Below are 20,770 nucleotides of genomic sequence, written 5' to 3'. Positions count from 1 at the left end.
TTTATGTTCCTAGTTCAATAATCAAAACCCAAGTTTGGGCTTGGATTGTACGTAATAATTTGCAGTGTATCCACATAAGAAAATTATTGCCTCACTTTATACTTCTTGCTTGCCTTTCTCATCTACACCATTGCTTTATCAAACTCCCCTTATTTTATTATAATTCCAGAACAATTAGAAATACTAGCAATTAAATCGCTAAAGTCTGCCTGTGTAGAGTAAGAACATTTCAATTCTACCAGTACGGGTGTTAATTATTTTAGGCAAGCTGTCATTTAGGCTTTCTAAAGTGGATTTTGTTCTTGCAGTCAAGAACATTGCTTAGTGCAGAATTAATTAATCATTATAAATATAAAACCTGCAGTATCAGCTCCTGTATTCAGTAAGGTTTCAAGAGGCAAGGTTGAAAGAGTCAATAGGCTGAAGAAGGTAATCTTATCAGGAGCCCCCACTTGCAATCTGATAAAAGGACAATTAAACCATGTGCTTCATTTTTTATATTGGCTCTTGCTCAAGGATCAGTTCAAAAAACTAGAAATGTCTACTTTTTTTCTCAACATATATTTTTTCTCTTGAGGGAAAGAGATTTTAAAAAGTAAGGTGGACAAGGAAATGCTGAACAGTGGAATCTACTTTGGCTAAAGTAAGTTTATTCTTAACCCTCAACAACAATCTCCCTAAAGAAAAGTAATAAGACATGCTTTAATTCTTAGAGTTCTCTTCTCTTTGCTGATATAGAACACAGTACATTATAACCACAAGGTATTTTCTGTATGATGGCCATAATAGTTACATTCCTTATATTAAGGCTCACAAGGTTCACAATCATGTTGATTCAAGAGAAAAAGCTCATCTTTTCCATCGCCTTTCCTAGTGTGTGTGTGTGTGTATACATTCATGTGCATGTGCGTGCATGTGTATGTGTGTTAATATGGCTCTACAACACTGTGTTATTTTCTTGTTCTATACTAGAAGCGAAATTCCACTAAGTTATACTGAAATACATTGACCAAAGCATGGAATGGTGCATATAAGGGTAAAGAAACCAATTTTTTAAAAAAAAATTTATTAATTTTTTTTATTTTTGAGAGAGATGCAGAGAGAGAGACACACACATAGAAACAACAGAGTACTGCTCAGCTCTGGCTTATGGTGGTGTGGGGGATTGAACTTGGGACTTAGGAGCCTCAGGCATGAAAGTCTGTTTGCATAACCATTATGCTGTCACCCCCACCCAAGAAACCAATTTCTATATAAACCAATTTCCATACTGATGACCACAGAATGTGAGCTTGGATCTACAGGGATACAGAGGTCACATAGGCTTCTAAGCTGAATATGGGCCCCAGATCAGATCAAATCGATGGGGTTTACAGTCAACAATATGTATACACCTTTCCAGTATTAGGGAGCTACTCTCTTCCCTGATCCAGCTTTCTGATCCTTTCTCCAGCCATGAAATCATCTCCCCAGACAATAACTAGGATCCATCTGCGTATCAGATTTCAGGCTCAGGCAAAAAAAGAAAAAGCTAGTATATCCACAGGTCCTTTGGAATATAACTAAAATATGCCTACTAGCTATCTACAAAATGGAGACACCCCCCCCAACTCTTCATCTGCACTATTCCAGCCTTTAGGTTCATGACTATTCAACAATGTGTTTGGCTTTATATGTTAACTCTCTTTTCAGCCACTAGGTTACAGATGCTACCAAGATGCCAACCAGACTTCCCTGGACAGACAACCTCACCAATGTGTCCTGGAGCTCCAGTTCTCAGAACTCCACTAGGGAAAGAGAGAGGAAGGCTGAGAGTATAGATCAACCTGTCAATGCCCATGTTCATCAGGGAAGCAATTCCAGAAGCCAGAAATTCCACTTTCTGCATTCCATAATGACCTTGGTCCATAGTCTCAGAGGGATAAAGAATAGGAAAGTTATCAAGGGAGGGGATTAGATATGAAGTTCTGGTGGTGGGAATTGTGGGGAGTTGTATCCCTCTTATCCTATGGTTTTGTCAGTGTTTCATATATATTGAAACCAATTTCCATATAAATCCAGACATGAATTAAATTAATACTACTACCATTCACTAAACCAAATAGGTAATAGTCACTTCAAGCACTTTGAATGTGATTACCTTGGATAATACCTTTATATGTAACTGTCAACTTTAATTCTTACCACTTAGAAGTAGAGGCTGTCCTTATTATAGAAACAACTACTCAAATATTACATATACATATGTATATATATTATTTATTTAATTAGGGGGATACAGATAGAAAGATACAGTGAAGGAAAGAGAGACCATTGATAAACCTAGGCTTATGGTGATGCTGGGGATCAAACTTAAGACCAGAAAGCCTCTGGCATGAAAGCCTTTTGCATAACCATTATGTTATCTCCCTAGCCCCATCTGCTCAAACTTTTATACAATGTATGTTAATACCTCAAAACTTAAATGGCCATTATTTACTTCAAAATATACCTTGAGAACTGGTTCTGTATGCCAGAGATTGACTCTGAACTTGGGCAAGTCTTACCACTGAGCTGCTTTCCCTGGTTAAATACGTATATCTTTCCAAATTACTCTGTTAAGAACATGTCAACTTGCATTGCTTATTAAGCTTCCATGTCTAGACAAATCATCTGAGCATGTAGACTATTCTAGGTGGGAAAGGTATAGAATAGATCCTAAGTCATGATGGTCTATCCAGCAGTCAAATGGCTCTTACAGAGCTCCAGGAACTGACTAGCTTTACTCATGCCCACACCTGCATTTGACATGCTTTTTCCACAGTTCCTAACTGAAGCATCTACTGGCAGTTGGCCAGAAAGTGACTGAAAATCTTAGAGACAGACTATGCAACAGAGCATTAATTATGCAAGCACCCCCTTTTTTTAGTTTATTTTAAAAGATACCATTTTATGATTTGTATCACTACAATTATGTGTTTAATGGGATTTTAATTGATTTTGAAGCCAATTTCAAGAAAGCCTATTTTTAAAGCACGTCTCAGTTGTAGCCACTGGACAGTCATGCCAGGCTGGCACAGAGTAAATCATGGGAGCATATTCAAATTCATCTGGTGTGATCTGTGCTGGGGTTGGGGGAGTGACCCATATTTAACATTCTTTTAACAATGAGTTTGATGTGCTGTGTACTTCAAAACACATGTCTAGGCCTGAATGGTATAAACAACCATTTTTACTAGAGAGAATTTTATGGCTTTTGAGGTAAAAACTATGGGCTGGTGTTTCAAGAAAGGGTCTTTTTTTTTTCCTTCTAGGATGTGGGACCCATGTGTCCATATGTAATGTCTGTAAATTATGATTTCCCTCCCCCTCAAAAGTCACATCTATTCTGATATCCTACAGAGGACTGTTTTCAGATCATTAATTTTTCTCCTAGAGTTGATTTGGTTACCTTACTCACATGACTAAATGTTTCAATGGTTTTTCCTTGTCTGTTGAATAAACTATAATCATGACTCTTTACAGTGTGGCCCAAATTCACACTTAAGGCAAACACTAGTACTTGTTATTCCACTTCTCCCCTCTGCCAGGAGCCATTTCTCTGCTTGATAAGCTTTGAAACAATGGAAGCCCTCGAGACAAGTTTTCATTTCCCCCACGGGCAGACCATTTCCCCTCAGGTAGGCCATTTATCAGAAAACAAGTGACATACCACATAGTTTTGTCAACAAACATGATTTTGGCCATTGTATGTTGCAAGGAACATTCCACCCTGATGATTGCTCCCCCTCCTCCTCCTCCTTCAGCACTTCCCCCTTCCCCAAAGCCTTATAATGCCTGTGAACACAATAAAATTTTGCAGCTTGATCAGAATCCTGTCTTGCTGTCATTCTTTCGTGTCTCTTGTCCCTGTCATTCCAGGTTCCGAGGTTCCTAGCCCCTGTTCACCATCCCACTGGCCAGGGCACCCCTCCTTATTATTGTCTCATTGTTATCTGTTTTGCTCTTTCTTAAATCTCATTAGTGGTGTGACTTGAAAACATTTTGAAAGACCAATTCAAAGTCAACTTGAAGCCTTGTGGTGATGGGAATCAAATAAGAAGAGTGGATTAGCAACAAGGGGACAGCAGGTGGCCTCTCCACAGTCTTTTCTTTGGTTTTGCATGTAGGTGATTCCAAAGACATGGGATAGCCCAGATTTTCAGGCAGGAAATCTAACACCTGACTCTCAACAAATCTTTATTCCTAAAACTAATAATTAAGAAGATCAAACCTCAAATGTCAGGAGTCTGTAGTCAGGTAGCACATTTTTACTTTTAGCATTTTTAAATACTGGCCTCAAGTAATATTTAAAAAGTGTAATAAAAAATGCCATTAAAAAAAGTCATCAGTTTTTCAAAGTCATCATACTGCCGTTCTGCCCATTTTGAGGTAAGCCTTAATTGAAACTAAAAACTCTACTCCTTGTCTAATCCTTGTCTCAGATGAGCTGTTAGGCCAGTCATCCAAAGAAGCTTCCACAATTTGCAGCTGAGCACATCCAAACACCCACAGAACAAGAATAGCTTTATATATTCTCCTGGCCTTTTTCACCGGTGAGGGTCAATGTTTCCTGGAGCCTGGCTGTACACAAAGAGAGAAAATAATTCCCTCTCTCTATTGCTAAAGTGAAGATTTAAATTTTATTGTGTGTTTATAGTTTTGATGGAAATCACAAAGGACAAACAAACAAAAACTTTTAGATAGGCAGAGCAGATTGGTAGCTACCAGCAGGGAAGGGTTTTAGGGATTGGACAAAACAGGTAAAGAAACTCAATTCTAGGCTGGCAGATGGAACTGGGATTTTTGCAGTGGCTACAGATGTCAAATTCAATTGCTATGTACCAGAAATGCACATAATGCTATAAACCAGGAGTGGAGTTCACAGATGAAGAGGCAGACTTTTCTATCAGAGATCTGGGAAGCTGTAGCTTGTAGAGTAGAAAAGCTCCCATATAGTACAAGAGTTATTTTATCTCCCATGAAGGAGACAAAATAACTGAACTTTAAGGCTGATAAACCAAAAAAAGAAAGAAGAGAGAGAAAGGAGGGGGATAAGAAGGAGGAAGGAAAGAGAAAGAAAGAATGAAGGGGACTGGGAGAAAAAAGTAAGCATAAAAGTTAAACCTTGGGGTTGGGAGGTAGCACATGTAGGCACAGACATTAGCATGCCTGAAGACCCAGTTTCAAGTTCCAGTCCCCAATTGTATGGGGGAAACTCTGTAGGCAGTAAATCAGTGCTCCAGGTGTGTCTTTCCCTTTCTCTATGCTCCCATCCTTCTCAATTTATCTGTGTTTCTATAAAAAAAAGGCGGTGGGGGGAGAGAGAGACAGAGAGAGACAGAGAGAGAGAGACAGAGAGAGAGAGACAGAGAGAGAGAGGAAAGGAGGGATAGATAGATGGATGGGTGAAAGAAGGGAGCTAGGAAGGTAGGAAGGCAGGTAGGTAGGTAGGAAATAAACTAGTAGTTGGAAGTAGTGGATTTGTCATGTAGGAAACAAGCCCCAGCTGTAATCCTGGTGGAAAATCAGAAATAAATAAAACCCTGCAGAAATGAGTTTAGAATGTACTTGTTGGCTACTCCTGTGGGGGCAGTACCATAGTTGTGGATAATGAAAATGTCTAAGGGATAGGTCTTAAGGTAACCTCATATAGCCTCCCACATTTTGGTGGAATCTGGTGATAGCACTTTTGAATTCCCAGGCTTCCTCAGGTTATAGGGAAACATTGAGAAGAATGGCTCTCTACAAGGGTTTGGGGGTGTCTAGAGCATACACAGTTGCTGAGTACAGGGCAGGGAAGTTGCCATGCATGACAATGCCACAGTCAAAGGAGTCAGGTATGTCCACCTACCTTAATGCATTCTGGTGCATAGATAGATAGCATCAATTGACAGATTAGCAGAACCATAGTGACAGCTAGTGAAACCTACTTAGAAAAACATACCTGGCAAGCTCTTTTGCCAGGAGATTTTCTCTCATGAAATACTATAAGCTATCAGGAGACACTGATTTCAGACCAAGTCTGAAGAGAGCAAGTATGGAAAAAAGTGGGCAGAGATCCTTGAAAAGACATAATTCCCTGGAAATTTCCTCAAAACCCAAAAGAAGGGAATTGGAAGAAGTTACCTTTTAATACAAAATGGTGGCACAACCTTAGGCTTAAGTATTTGAATTTATTAGACCCTAAAACATAGGTATCAAGGCTCATAAGCAAATTGAGTTTTTCTTTTTCTTCTTTTTTCTTAAAAAAAAGAATATGTATGAATCAGTATGTGTAAACTTCAACCCACTCTCCTCCCACTCTGTCTTCATCCAAATGTCATTTCTTTCATGAAATCTTTTCATTTGTTCAGTTTTTCTTACTCATACAGAACTTTCAATATAATGTACTTTTAATTGTCTTATTCATTGGAAATTGCTCACTTATATTCTCATGGATCCTCAGAATCAGAAAGGGGTCAAGAAGCTACCATTTAGAACCATTTTCCCTCCTACAAGATGCTTAAGGAATAGAATGTCTTCACATATGCATGTAATTTTAGGCAGCAGCATAGATCTACACTCATCTGAGCTATAATAATGTGGTTAGAGAAAGATACAAGACATGTGGCTGTCTCACTGTAAACTGGAGAAAAAGATGTCATTTTGTGAGAAGACAATGCTGTCTTTCCCTCCAATTTATCTTTTTAACAATAATGTTTTATTTATTAATGGATAAAGACAGAGAGACGTTGAGGAGAGAGAGAGAGAGAGAGAGAGAGAGAGAGAGAGAGAGAGAGAGAGAGAAGGAGAGAGATGGACTTGCAGGACTTGCAGCCCTGGTCATGAAGCTTTCCCCTTCAACCTGCGTCTTTAAAGACTATAATGTGACCAGTTAACCAGGTATTCCCCCTCCTGGTATCCCCCCCCACAACTATGTTAATATCTTTGGAAGAGACTGATCTTTCCTGATGACAGTTAAGGACCAGTGAGAATGATTCACTTGGGTCGCATTGAATTTAGTAATCTGGGAATTGGACATACAACCCTATAGGCTTAATTTCGTGATTAGAATTTATAGGTAATTTTGAATTTGTAGGTTCAGAGGAAAAGGCTGTGGTTACTTTTAGGTAAAAGTCATTTCCAAATAAGCAGACCTAAGGTATTTTAACCTTTTTCTGATTGGTATTTATAACCATTTCTTTGTTACTGTGCCTTTTATTATGCTCTCATCTAGAATTTTATCAGCATAGGGCTTGAAAGGGTAGGGAAGTTCCACTGCAACACAAAAAAGTTGTCTTTCTCATTTGAGTCTTTGTTTCTGCTAGATATGATGGATCTCCTGTCCCAATTCCTTTCTCTCTGTGTTTCTATTTCCTTCATTCTGTGAACTCCTTACAGAGGGACTAACAATTCTGGAAGGATTAAACACTTTCTTTTTTGTGGATTGTTCAGTGAGCTGCTGTCATTCATTCCCTCTCCCATATTACATTGTTTTATTTTGTTCCTAGTCTTGTCAGAGACAAGACATGTCAAATACTTCAGAGACATTTGCCTCTAGGTAACTATCAATGAAACAGAATTAGGAGCTTGTTGAGTGTCCAGTGTTAGGTATGTCCGGATGCCCAGCATTATTTTCCCCCTCAAAATATAAATATTTAATTGTTGAATCCTAGAACTCTTTTTTAATGTTATTGTCTTGTTCTAATTTTACCTTGTTTTAGTCGTATGATGACCTTATGCTATGGGTTGAATTATATCCTCCAAAGTATATGCTGAAGTTCAAATGCCCAGTACCTCAGAATGCAGTCTTTTAAGAAAATAGGTCAGTTGCTGATATAATTGCTTAAGAAGAGATTTTTCCATAGTTGGGAATACTGATAATCCATCTAGTGAAGGGAGAGATAAGAGACTAAAAAAAATAGGCCATTATATGAATATAGAGGTACACAAAAGGAACAGATCAACCAGTCTTTGGACAGGAAGTAGAGTGGTACTCTACTAAGGGATTTAAGCTAAGGGATTTGAAAGATTGATAATAACCACCTGAAACTAGAAAAAACAAGATAGGATTCTCCTCAATAGTTTTCAAAAACAGCATGGCCATGCCAGCACCTTAATTTCAGATTTCTATCATCCAAAAATGTGAAAAAAAATTTATATTGATTTAAGCCACCCAGGCTTATCCATTATAGCAGTTCTTGAGAATTCACACTGTATATAGCTCTTATAAATCATATAGAATGATATGATATTTTGGGATAGTCAACAGACTAGGAAGTGAATTTAACACCATGGGTAGAACTGGATCTTGGTGTTTGCTTCTTTTATTTGTCTGATAGTGTCAGAGCCTTCTCTAAGGAAAACCTTAGTTACTTCCAGCATCTTCAGAGAGGCTGTGATATGTGTGCTCCATTTCCTGAAAGTGGGAGGAAGAATAACTATCTATTTATGGATATATATATATAATTTTTGCCCATTTTCCCCCAATGATCTGTCCTTCACCCCTATACCTATTAATACTTTCAAATGTATTTTACTTTTTTTCTTCAAACCAGCCAAGCCTTTCAAGGATAGACTGGATTCCTAACTTTTTTTTCTGCAAACAAAGAGAATGGTATGTTATTCAAAGTTTCTAAATAACTATGTCTGATCTGCATGCCTTAATTCTCCCTCAGGTGAATTTACCCAAGGTATAGATGTGGTGTGGGGTGAGGGGCTGGGATGGGAGTAGTATAAAGAAGCCAAAATGTGGCTACCCATTAAAAATGACTTCTCCCTTCCATTTACTTAGAGTAAAGGGGATGCTTATTTTTTACCTAGCCATATATATATATGGTATATATATATATATATATATATATATATATATATATATATATATATACCCTTAGAGAAGAGTTATGACAAATACATGCAGTTATGATTCCAAACCAAAATATTTTATTGTATTTATTTATTTATTTTGGATAGAGACAGAAATTGAGAGGAAAGGGAGAGATAGGGAGAGAGAGACAGAAAAGAGAGAGAGAGAGAGAGACTTGCATCACTGATTCACCACTCATTAAGCTTCCTTTCTGCAAGTGGGGTCTGAGGGCTGGAACTGAACCCCATGTACATTGTAACATGTGCATCCTACCACATGGACCACTGCCATTTACTGAAATATTTATGAAGAAATTTGTGTGACATGTGATAAAAATATAAAGAAAGCATGTATGTCTTGAAAACCAGTATCAGCTTTGCAGTTAGGCTTGAGTTCAAGTTTTGCCCTTTGACCAGCTAGTTAGTTATTGACACAATTTCTCAACCTGAGACTCCTCTCTAACAAAAGAGATGACAGGGGAAGGGTAAATGGGGTGAGATGTATGGCTTCCTCATTATCTTTCAACATCACAAAGGCCAGCATGTAGGATAACACTACTGTGACTTATTTTCCTCAATTCCTCTTCTCCAGCACAATTAATGCATATGTATCTCTCCCTTTCACCCTCAACATGCACAAATGCTATGTAAACTTATAACCCTTTTTCATTTCATCAGAATCACTTGACTTGTTGTTTAGAGAGGGTCATGCTTATTGGAATGCAAACTATCCAGCACATCTTAGGTGCTCAAGAAAATATATGTTGTTTTTCCTTTTTTGTTTACTGCTGAAGACCCATTACATTTCTAGGTGTGTTCTCATGATATACTTGCACTGCAGAACACATTGAGGTTAAGCTTATTAAAAACAAAACAAACAAAAAAAAAATCCTCATTTGCAAAAGTTTTCTATCCTTGAGATATTTAAAAAAGCTTTTTGTTACAAATTTCTACAGTTATATAAAGTGCTACAGTATTATTACCCTTGAAACTGTTTTGTTTACTGTATTTGCTCCATGTAATTTCCCTGATAATTAGAAAAAGTATGTGTTTATAGTGCTTTTATATTTTTCTCTCATTCTGTTAAAAGGGTAGAGAAAAATAGAATTATTCTCCTTTATCAGCAAAGTCACAAAAATACAACCCTGCTGGGTTATTTTAAAAGCCACACAGAAGCACAGAAATATTCCATTTAAAATTGTCATTGTTGTGATCTCAACTTGTACTGGTTAATTCATTCATTCAGTTCACACTTACTGTGCTTAGTTGTCTGAAGGGTACAGAAACCATTGAGATGAATGAGATGTACTTAGGAGGACCCTGATCAAAAGGACAAGAGAAACTGGAGGCAGGTGGCCACCGAAAACACATCACTTTGATGTCAGAGAAGCAGAGCCAGTAGTAGATGCATATTAAGAGATTTAGTTGAAGGAATTGGTTTATGTAATTGTGGGGACTGCCTAGGTAAGTACAGAGTCTATGCGGTATGGCATCCTGAAGGGCCTGCTTGAATTCCAAGGCGCTGCCCATAGGTATAATTTTCTGTTGCAATTGCAGTCTTTCAATATAGTGAAACAGTTCCACTCAGATTATCTAAAACAGACTCTTAATTAAAATCAACTGATTATAGACTTCCCTGCCATCTACAAAATACTTTCATTGCAACACCTAGACTAGTACTTGATTGAATAACCTGGGGCGAGTGCCAGCCAAATTGACACATAAAACTGATCATGACAATCATCATTTGTAAAATCCTCATGAGTCAGAGATCTAATGTAGAGCTCGTCCAAAACCACAGAGAATGTCCGATGAGCAAATATTGCAAGAATCTGCTACCTACAGTACTCATAATTTAGACTGAAACTCTAAGTCACTAGTTTGCCCCTGTCTTCAGAGGTTCAGGATGCTTATTTCTATGCCTCTGGGGAGGAATTAAGTAGAGGAATGCATTTTACTTCATGCCTTTGAATCCATGTGTATGTGAAGTGGGAGAAAAATGTATTAAATAAGAAATATAAATGGTCCCTTCCAATAAAATATACTCCTGTGTTATTAGATTCACTGACTACTTTTAGGAAAGTACCAGAAGTAGGTTCCATGAAACTGGACTTTTATTGTTTTTGCTTGTTTGTTTGTATTTTGACCAGAGCACAACTCAACTCTGGCTGTGGTGGTATTGTAATTGAACCTGGGACCTCTCACATGTAAGTCTTGTGGGCTACTCTTTGTGTCACACAGTAGTTTCTTAAGATGATAAATCTGCTTGCAATATTATGCATCTGCATTAATATACGAAACATGCATTTTATAATATATGTAAATACATGCATGTGCACAAATGCATATAAATAAATATTTTATAAATGTGTGCAGTATATGTGTATATATTTATATATGTGAACATTTCTTTTTTTTATATGTGATCATTTCTATAATAAAATATGTGGGAGAAATGTAGGAACTCATTTAAAAGGTCTTTAGTACTGAATTTTTCTCAGTCTTACACGTTAGCATTAATATTATCTTCAAAAGGACACATGGAACTAACTTCTAGGAAAATTAGTTTGACCATAAGGCACCTTTATTCATGGATTAACTCTCTGGATTATTATCATTCACTGCAGTGCATCTGTGTGATATGTAATATTGAGGGCCAGGGAAATAGCTCACTAGAGTAGCACACTGCTTTGCCATGTGCTTGACCCAGATTTGAGTCTGGACCCCACTACACTGGAGGAAGCCATGGTGTTTTGTCTCTTTTACTCTCTCTTTGCTTCTTTGTCTATGGATAAGAAAGTGAAGGAGGAGGATGAGAAGAAGAGAAAGAGGAGATAGAGAAGGAGAAGATTTGCAATATTGTTTATGGAGTGGAGGTGACATGGCTTAGCCATTAAGCAGCTATTCAGATCCAAATGACAGTTCTGTCGTAACAAGCTAGAAGTGGAAGTGAGCTCAGAGGTTGTCAAGTCCAACCACTCACCCAATGGATAATACTTTCATTTTGCTTCAATTGCACAGCTGGTCAATACTTCATATATAAAAGAAACTGCAGAGTCTGACAACATGATCCATCACATTGTCTCCATCATTATTTTGTTATGTCATTTATCATTGTCAGAGGTCTCCAACAAAAATGTTTCTAAAAGGAAAGCCAACAGGTTGAGTGAAAGCAATTTCAACAGTGTAATTCACCAAGCCTTTATTGAGAGTCTGTTATGTGCATTGGGAACCCAGCTTAGAAGGAATATTGGGCAAGAGATGGGAGATGTTATTTATTGTGTCACCATACTCATCAGCTTATATGTTGGAAGCCTACCCATAAACACCTTAGATCATGACCTTCCTTGGCTATAAGGTGAGGTCATTAGGATGGACCTTCATTCAATATGACTGGTTCCTGCAGAAGAAGAGATTTGAACACGTATACACACAAATTGAAATGTTGTATAAAGACAGAGGGAGAAGGTAAGTTAAGGAGAGAAAGAGAGAAATGTACTAACAATGCCAACACCTTAATTTGAGACTTCTGGTTTCCAAAACTGTGAGTGAGACTTTAAATTTTTTCTCTCTAAACTGCTCAGTCTATGAGGACATGACTGGGAAACTACTGTAGCAAGTGAAATGGGAATGCACATTGAGAGTTTGTAGGTGGGGGTAGATAGCAGTATGGTTATGCAAAGAGACTCTCATGCCTGAGGCTCCAAAGCCCTAGGTTCGGTTCCCTGCACTACCATAAAAACCAGAGTTGATCAGTGCTCTGGTAAAAGTAGAAATAAAAATAAAATAAAGCATCAAACTGTGAGTGTGAGAAAGTTCTTTAATTGTTGATACAGTGGACTATAAACTGAGGGGCTTGTGAGGTTTTCTGACGTGGAAAAGCCTGGTCAAACTTACCTTAACAAGTAAATTTTGTAGCAGAGAAGAAAAAAATGCAAGAAAGAGGAGAAAGTGGCAGTAGGAAGCCACAGTCCTGGATGTTTTCAATGGGCCAGGTTCAATTAGGACAGGAATGCTGGGTGGAATTTGTAAAATGTTTCCCAGGTAAAGCTGGTTAACCATGCCTCACAGCTGACAAAACAAGGTAGGGAGTTGAAAACAGCTGCCAGATTTGGAATACAAGGGATGTCACCCTCTCTTGGGACATAAGACATTCTGATATCCTTTCTTTTTTTATTTTTTTCTTCCTTCCTTTCTTTCTTTCTTTCTTTCTTTCTTTCTTTCTTTCTTTCTTTCTTTCTTTCTTTCTTTTTCCTTGTTTCATTAAGAGACAGAGAAGGAGAGCCAATATAGTTCCCCCCCCATTCCATAGGAGCTCCCCTGTAGTGCGGTGGCTCAAACCCTGGTCTCCCCTGAGAGCTATCTGTCTGGTTCTGATACTTCTTTTACTTCTTTCCTCTGCTGTGTACCCCAGCTGCTGGCTTCCTTTGTACTCTATAACCAGGTCAAGTTCTTTCCTGGTCAGGGCCTTTGAGTGAACACATGTCGTTCCCTGGAATTTTCTGTTGTACCCCATTGTACCTAAGAGGTTAATTTCTATATTTTTAGTATTAGTCCTCACATCAACTTATTTTTAAAATTATTATATTTTTAGATTGAGAAAAAGAAATTGAGAAGGAAGGTGAGAAAGAGACGGAGAGAGAGAGGGGGAGAGAGAGAAAAAGAGGAATAGAGAGAAAGGGAGAGAGGAGAGGAGGGGAGAGAGAGGAAGAGGGAGAGGGAGAGGGGGAGAGAGAGAAAAAGAGGAATAGAGAGAAAGGGAGAGAGGAGAGGAGGGGAGAGAGAGGGAGAGGGAGAGGGAGAGGGAGAGGGAGAGGGAGAGGGAGAGGGAGAGGGAGAGGGAGAGGGAGAAGGAGAGGGAGAGAGAGATTGAACTTCAGCTCTGCTTAACTGTTTATAAAGCTTTACCCCTGCATGTGGGGACTGGGAATTTGAACCTGGGTCCTTGCATATGGTAATTTTGTATGCTCAGCCAAGTGTACCACAACCTGGACATTACATCACCTTCCTCAAAGGGGTGTTTTCATTCCCACATACACTTACCTTGTTTATTTTCCCTTGAACTACTTCTCTTTCTCTCTAACTTCATTTATTTAATTTGATAGGATAGAGAGAAACTGAGAAGGAGAATAGAGAAGGGGGGAGAGACAGAGAGACACCTGCAACATTGTTTCTCCCTGAAGGTGGAGACTGTGGGATTGAACCCAGGTCCTTGGCATGAAAACATGTGCACTTAACCAGGTGTGCCACTGGCTGGTCCCCCTTGAAGTACTTCTCTTTTCTCATAATCGAATGACAATGATGATTATAAAGTTGCTTTTAGTTTCTGTCACTTCCTTTCCCAAACCTCAGTTATCATGTAAACTCTATGAGCAACAGAGTTTTGTCTGTTTCATCCTGGACTTTGTAAATGAAGTCTAGCAGGGTCTCATTTAGCATTTAGCAGCTGGTCATTCAATAGTTTTGTTTTTATTTTAGATTGAGAAGGAGAGGTAGAGAGGCAGAAGCGGGGAGAGATAAAAAATAGAGGGAAAATAGAGAGACCACAGAAGTGAAGCTTCCTTCAACGTGGTGAAGAACAGACTTGAACCTGGGTCATTTGTACATGACAAAGTGGTGAACTATTTTACCAGCCCAATCATCACTAAATAGTGACTAAATAAATGTACAGTTCCTATCTTTGAAGAAGTACTTTCTAACTTTCTAGAAGCTAAAACTCCTTCAACAGAAGATGTCATTTCTCTTGGACACAAGTTAACACACTTCCAACTAAAGAAACCATTCTTAACAATTTTAAAAGGAACTATTTCAATTCTGAAAGACATGTAGCAATGAACCACAAAAAAGATGGCACTTGTTTTTTTTTGTTTGTTTGTTTGTTTTGCTATTGTTATTGATTTAACATTGAGTTACAAATTCAGGGGTGTAGTTTCACATGAGTGAGCGTGTGTGTGAGTGAGTGTGTGTATGCGCTTTTGTGTACACTTGCTCGGCTTACTGTACCCCCACCAAAGTTCCCATATCCCCTTCCTCTGACAACCATTATTGGTTTCAAGGGCTAAGAAACCATTCAGCTACTATTTTCTTTTCTTCTTTGCAAGTCCGTTGGCTGAGTTTTTGAATTTATGTTTCCCCATAGAAAATATTTTCTATCTCTGTTTTTCAAGCTTGCATGAAAAGTCTTGACAAGAGATTGGGAGAGGAGTTTGGTGATTATTTATGTTCAGTCTCCTCTGAGTCTGTGATTGGCACTGGTTTGTGCAACAGCAGATAAAACAGCCTCTGACCTTTGGGCTGCTTAAGCATTTAGACACCTGATGGCAATCTTTCATTAAATTTGGGCGAGCATTAACCGTTCCTGGCAGGTAAGCTAGAACACAACTTGTTTTCTTCCCAGAAATCTTTCTACCAAATATCTGAAATGTTTCCTAGTGACAGACAGAACTGAGAACTTAATGTTTTTTTTTTTGTTTGTTTGTTTTTTTCCAGAAGAGTCTGTTGGCTTTCTTCAAGGGAGAATGTTGTGGGTGGGTTAACTTAGTGAAAAGTAGAAAAGAGAGGAAGGCAAAATGAAAATTTTGCATGGTCCAGATATATTGAGGGACTTAGGCAGACTACTTAGAGAGCGGGATGGGATTCTAATGGGCAGGAAACAACTTTGGTGGGATTTATGTTGTGTTAAAATGCAGTATAATCTGGAGAGCCCTCCCTCCTTCCCCCTTGCTTTGTTCCTCCCTGCTGCTTTCCACTAGCCTCAGGCTGGGAATACAAGATACAGATTTAGGAGAAGGGTAGATATTTCTCCCCAGTAAAAAGAAAAAGGGCAGACATGAATAGAAAAACTTTTTTTTTTTTAAGTTTCCCTGCCCATTTATCTGGCCAACATTTTCTGTGACCTTGATAATATAACACTGGCTAATACCTTTGATCAAGCACCCACTTTGTGCTAGGACCCTGCAATGCGCTTTAATTGCATTTATCTTCATGTAATGAAGAGAGTAAATTAGAGAGGCTTTAGAGACGTTCACAGAACTTTTTTGGCAATTAGGTGGCAGAGTAAGGATTTGACTCTAAGATCTAGGTATTTATCAGCATTAAATCCAAAGTCTTACTCTGTACACAGTACCTGCTTCTACCAATCATACCCACAACACGAAATGCCACCTAGAGTGGACAACTCCCTAGTGAATCCCCTAGTTTCAGTCTCTCTTCTGAACAAGTCCCATGTACTCGCTTCCTGGAACCATCTCTTCTCCACCTATCAGGAGAATCACAGTCTTGCTCAAGATTGAATTGTGTCTCACAGAGCTCATGCCTACCCATGTCAAGAATCAATGTGTCTGCCTTGCCCTTATGCCAGATCCCTAGAAGCTATCTCTGACAATCCCCTCTTCTCAATTTCTATGTATAAATAATCACAAAATCTATTTTTTAGGTAGACACAGAGAAGGGAGGGAGAGAGAGAGAGACAGAGAGAGAGAGAGAGAGAGAGACCGGCCATATGGCACTGAAACTTCCTTCAGTGCAGTGTGGCAGGACTTGAACCTGGGTCACTCTCGTGCCAAAGAAGCACACTATCCAAATGAGCTACTTTGTAGGCTCCAGGACCAGTTATTTATACCTCCAAAGTATATTTTAAACCTGACTCCATGGCTTGACCTTCACCAGTTTGGATCAAACCAATATCAATTGAGTCACTCCAGTGGACATTTCCAATCTTTCGTTTTTATTGTGAAATGTGCCGTGCACACAGACACTTACACACAATCTACTTTATGCAATAGAAGAATCCTGCAGACTTACATTTAATGTTTACAAACAAATAGTGAAATCTCATCTTTATATCTACCAACCAGCTTAAGCTTCAGAATGTCACCTATACTTCTGAAGAGTCTTTGGCTCTTCTATCTCCCTGAGAAAAACATGACTCTGAGCTTTGTTAAAGAGTGCTTTGTCTTCTTCATCATTTGATCTAGGTATCAATACATAAACTATGTATTGTTGGTCATTACGCCAGTCCCCTGTATTGCCTGATGCTGTGGTCTATTTACATAATCATTGTTTTGCCTGAGACCCGCCCTGCCTGCAGGGTATTGGTTTAATCCCCACTGGTTAGATGGAGGCTTCCTACCTTTGAGCTCTTTTCTTCTCTCCACCCCCTCTCCTAGCTATTTCCTTTTCCGACCTGACACTTCCATTTCAAAAGATATTAAGGCGTTTTCTCTGATCAATAAAGGCATTGCACTGCATTCCTGCTCAGTCACGAGTTCCAGAGTCTCTCTCTCCGGCAATGCTAGCCCGGCAATGTATCATACTATATATGCTATTATGTGCTATATATAGGAAATGCTGCTTATACTTTATATAATAAACTAGCATACTGTATATCTTCCATGTCATTCATATATATATATATACATACATATATATATATATGTGTGCATATATATAACATGTTTTTGTATAGTATATATACTGTATAACATTCTGAGCTTTGTGCTTTTCCTCAATATTTTATGCACCCATATTAGAAGCAAGAGTTGGCAAATTAGACCCCATCATCCAAACATAGTCTACTGCTTGTTTATATGAATAATGCTTTCGTGAAACATATTGCATATGGCTTCCATGCTACAATGAGAGTTGGGCAATTCTGACTTGACACTGTATCTCCTGCAAAGCCCAACATATTTAATATTTGACTTTCTGCAGCAATACTCACTGACCCCCATTATAGAGGAAACTTGCCATGAACATGGGGTGAATGCTCAGAATACCATTGTTTATACCATTGTGAGGATCCCTTGAAGTCACTCAGATAGATGGTAAATAGCAGTTAACCAAATTTGTGAAATACAAAGTTGTTACTAAATCAATAACAATAAAGCTAGAAACTTTACTACTATAGCTACTATGATTTTCATAGCCCCAAAGAACATATTACAATCCCATTTGTTTAAATTTCAGAACTACCGTATATTATATAGAAACCACTTTACACATGATAAAAAGTATAAAGAAATGAAAAGGATAATTAACAAACTGCAGGATACTGGTTTTCTTGAGAGAAAGTAGATGCAATCAATGATGTGTTTGTACCTTACCCAAGTCTGTGGTTTTTCCTCCTCTTAGAAGTGGAAAATGTATTTTTCTTATAATTTTTGGTGTGGCAAATTTAGTGCGCTCAGGCTTTTTGCTTTTTTGCTTGTTTTGCTACCAGGGTTATCGCTGGGGCTTGGTGCCTTCATAATGAATTTGCTGGCCCTGGATTCCATTTTCTTTTCCTTGACTTAAATAAAGACAGAAAGAAATTGAGACGGAAGTGGGGGGATAGAGAGGGAGAGAGTAAGAAAGACACCTGCAGAACAGGGGATTAAGATTTGAACTGAGGTCCTTGTGTATGGTAACAGCTGTATGGAGTGTGCCATGGCCCAACACTAACCATCCCTTGATCTTTGGTTTGTTTGCCTCCAGGGTTATCACTGGGGCTCAGTGCCTGCACTATGAATTCACTGCTCCTGGAAGCCATTTATTTTTTTCTATTGTTGTTGTTTCTGCTATTGTAGTTGGCTAGGACAGAGAGAAATTGATAGAGGAGAGGAAGACATGGGGAGGGGGAGAGAAAAATAGATACCTGCAGGCCTGCTTTATTGCTTGTGAAGTTATACCCTGCAGGTGGGGAGCCGAAGGTTGGAAGCAGGATCCTTGCATTTTGCACTATGTGAGCTTAACCCAGTATGCCATTGCCCAGTCCCCCAATCTCTCTCCCTCCCTCTCTCTCTCTCTCTCTCTCTCTAGCAGAGCAATGCTCATCTCTGCCCATTTTGGTGCTGGGGGCACAAAATTAGGTCCTTTGGTGCCAAAGGCCTGAAAATCTTTGTGCGTAACTATTAATCTACCTTCCCAGATTGCAGGTTTGTTTTTTAAACATTTCAAATATCTGACCATGAACATTCACCACCATACTGTTCCTCTGTAATAACTACAGTGAAAACTGACCACAAACTTAGCTGCTTAAAAAAGGCCAAATCTTTTCTTGAGTTCAGAAATCCAGTGCAGTTTTTACAAGACTGGAGTCCAGGTTTTAGCCAGAAATCAATTCCTCTCTGGAGGTTGGAGAGAATTATGCCCTGCCCCTTGAGGTCATCACCTTGCAGGTCATGGTCGTCACTGGGATAGGCGACATACCCATTTCTGTGCCTGTTGTGAATGGTAGGCCGTTTTACAGAGGCTGTTGAATACCTTAGCTCACAGGTGTATTCTCTTTCATTAGTACCAACAAGAACAGGTTCAGTCTCTCTCGTGAACCAGGTGTGTGGTTTCCTCCTAGTGGAGAAAGCACTTAATTAAGAGAACCCACCCTCACCCCACTCCTTCACTTTCTCTGGATTTCCTTAGCCAGTGCTCAGGTCAGTGAGCTGTGGAGCTGAGACATGGAGAAGATGGCGTCAACAACCTTAAAACTGGTGAGTTGCTGGGGTCTAGGTGGCTATGACTTCTTACTAGTAGTAATTTAACATTGGTTTAGAGAATTATAAGATTTCAAGGACAAAGTCTCACATAAATATGTGTGTATGTACCACTCAGTACACTTACCACCAAACTTCCTGTGTGAAGTTTATAATGTTAATGTTTATAATGTTCACTCTGTATCTTATTTTTAAAATAGTCCCTTAAAAATTAGAATGTGGGGGGGTGGTGTACCTGGTTTAGTGCACATGTTACAGTGTGCAAGGACCCAGGTTTGAGCCCCCAGTCTCCAGCTATAGGGAGAAAGCTTCACAAGTGGTGAAGAAGTGCTACAGGTGTCTCTCTGTCTCTCACCCTCTCTATCCCTCCTTCCCTCTTGATTTCTGACTGTCTCTATCCAATAAATAAATAAAGATAATAAAAATAAAAAAAAATAGAATATGGGAGGAGGTGAGTTAGCATAATGGTTATGCAAAGAGACTCTTGTGCCTGAGGCTCCAATGTCCCAGGTTCAGTCCCCACATGACCATAGCCAGAGCTGAGCAGTGCTCTGGTAAAAATAAAAAAAAAGGATGTTTGGTCCAGCAAAATAACTCCTTTGGATTGTGCTCTATATGTATAACCCAGGTTTGATCCAAGGGAGCTTCAGTCCTGTGGTATTTTTCTCTTTTTTCTCTGCTTCTAGCTGGAAAAACAAAGCAAAATAAACTGAGAAATTTTTTTCTATATATGTCTGGATGTTTTAAACCTTTTGCTTTGCTTTAAATCATTTTGAAATGTTGTATGATGTGTGATTAATGTTTTTACATAGATATCCAATGACCATTTATTGAACAATCATTTCTGTCCTTTCTCATTGACCTGCAATATCAGCTTAGCCTATGATCAATTAGTCTATGATCAATCTTAGGAAATAGGGTCTGATTTTAGATGTTCTGTACCACAAATTTAACATTTTTTAATTAATTTGTTTCTCTGGTTTCATTTTCCGGTCAACATATTTTTTTCTACCTAGCAGCTGGGCTGATCTTTATAGTGTGTATGTGAGTCTGCATACATATGCTTGTATATATGAATTTTATATATGTATATATGAATTTTATGGAGGCACTGAGTATTCTACAGATTAAAGAGTTTATCCATTAATTTAATCATATTCTCTGACTTTGTACCCCTTGCTGCCCTAAGAGAATAAGACCAAAATAGAAACACTTTTCAGGTAATAGTCATTTAGTTCCTTCAATGTCTCAGGCACTATTGTTTGGATTTTCTGGACCTTATTCAATTCTCACTACAAATCTATACTGTCAGTATTATTGCTATCCCTATTTTACAAGTGGAGACACTGAAGCATACATCTCTTGAGTGAGGTTGAGAATTTCACCAAAGAAAAGATACAAGTAGAGGGACTCCACTGTTTAAGAAGTTGGTCTCT

The 20,770-nt window shown here is 38.6% G+C and overlaps 1 protein-coding gene across 1 annotated transcript in view; it reads left to right on the top strand.

Moving 5' to 3' along the window:
* Positions 1 to 11,112, top strand: part of LOC103114228 (cytosolic beta-glucosidase) — a 287,653-nt gene extending 276,541 nt beyond the window's left edge. Inside the window, exon 6 of the mRNA XM_060188271.1 lies at positions 11,013 to 11,112. Within this exon, the coding sequence (XP_060044254.1) occupies positions 11,013 to 11,054 (42 nt within the window). The 3' untranslated portion in view covers positions 11,055 to 11,112. The remainder of the gene's footprint in view (positions 1 to 11,012) is intronic.
* The last annotated feature ends 9,658 nt before the right edge of the window (positions 11,113 to 20,770 follow it).

Source organism: Erinaceus europaeus, chromosome 3, assembly GCF_950295315.1.
Source record: "Erinaceus europaeus chromosome 3, mEriEur2.1, whole genome shotgun sequence".
Taxonomy (NCBI): domain Eukaryota; kingdom Metazoa; phylum Chordata; class Mammalia; order Eulipotyphla; family Erinaceidae; genus Erinaceus; species Erinaceus europaeus.
Note: the sequence above shows the minus strand (reverse complement) of the source record. Positions and strands in the feature narration are given on the sequence as shown.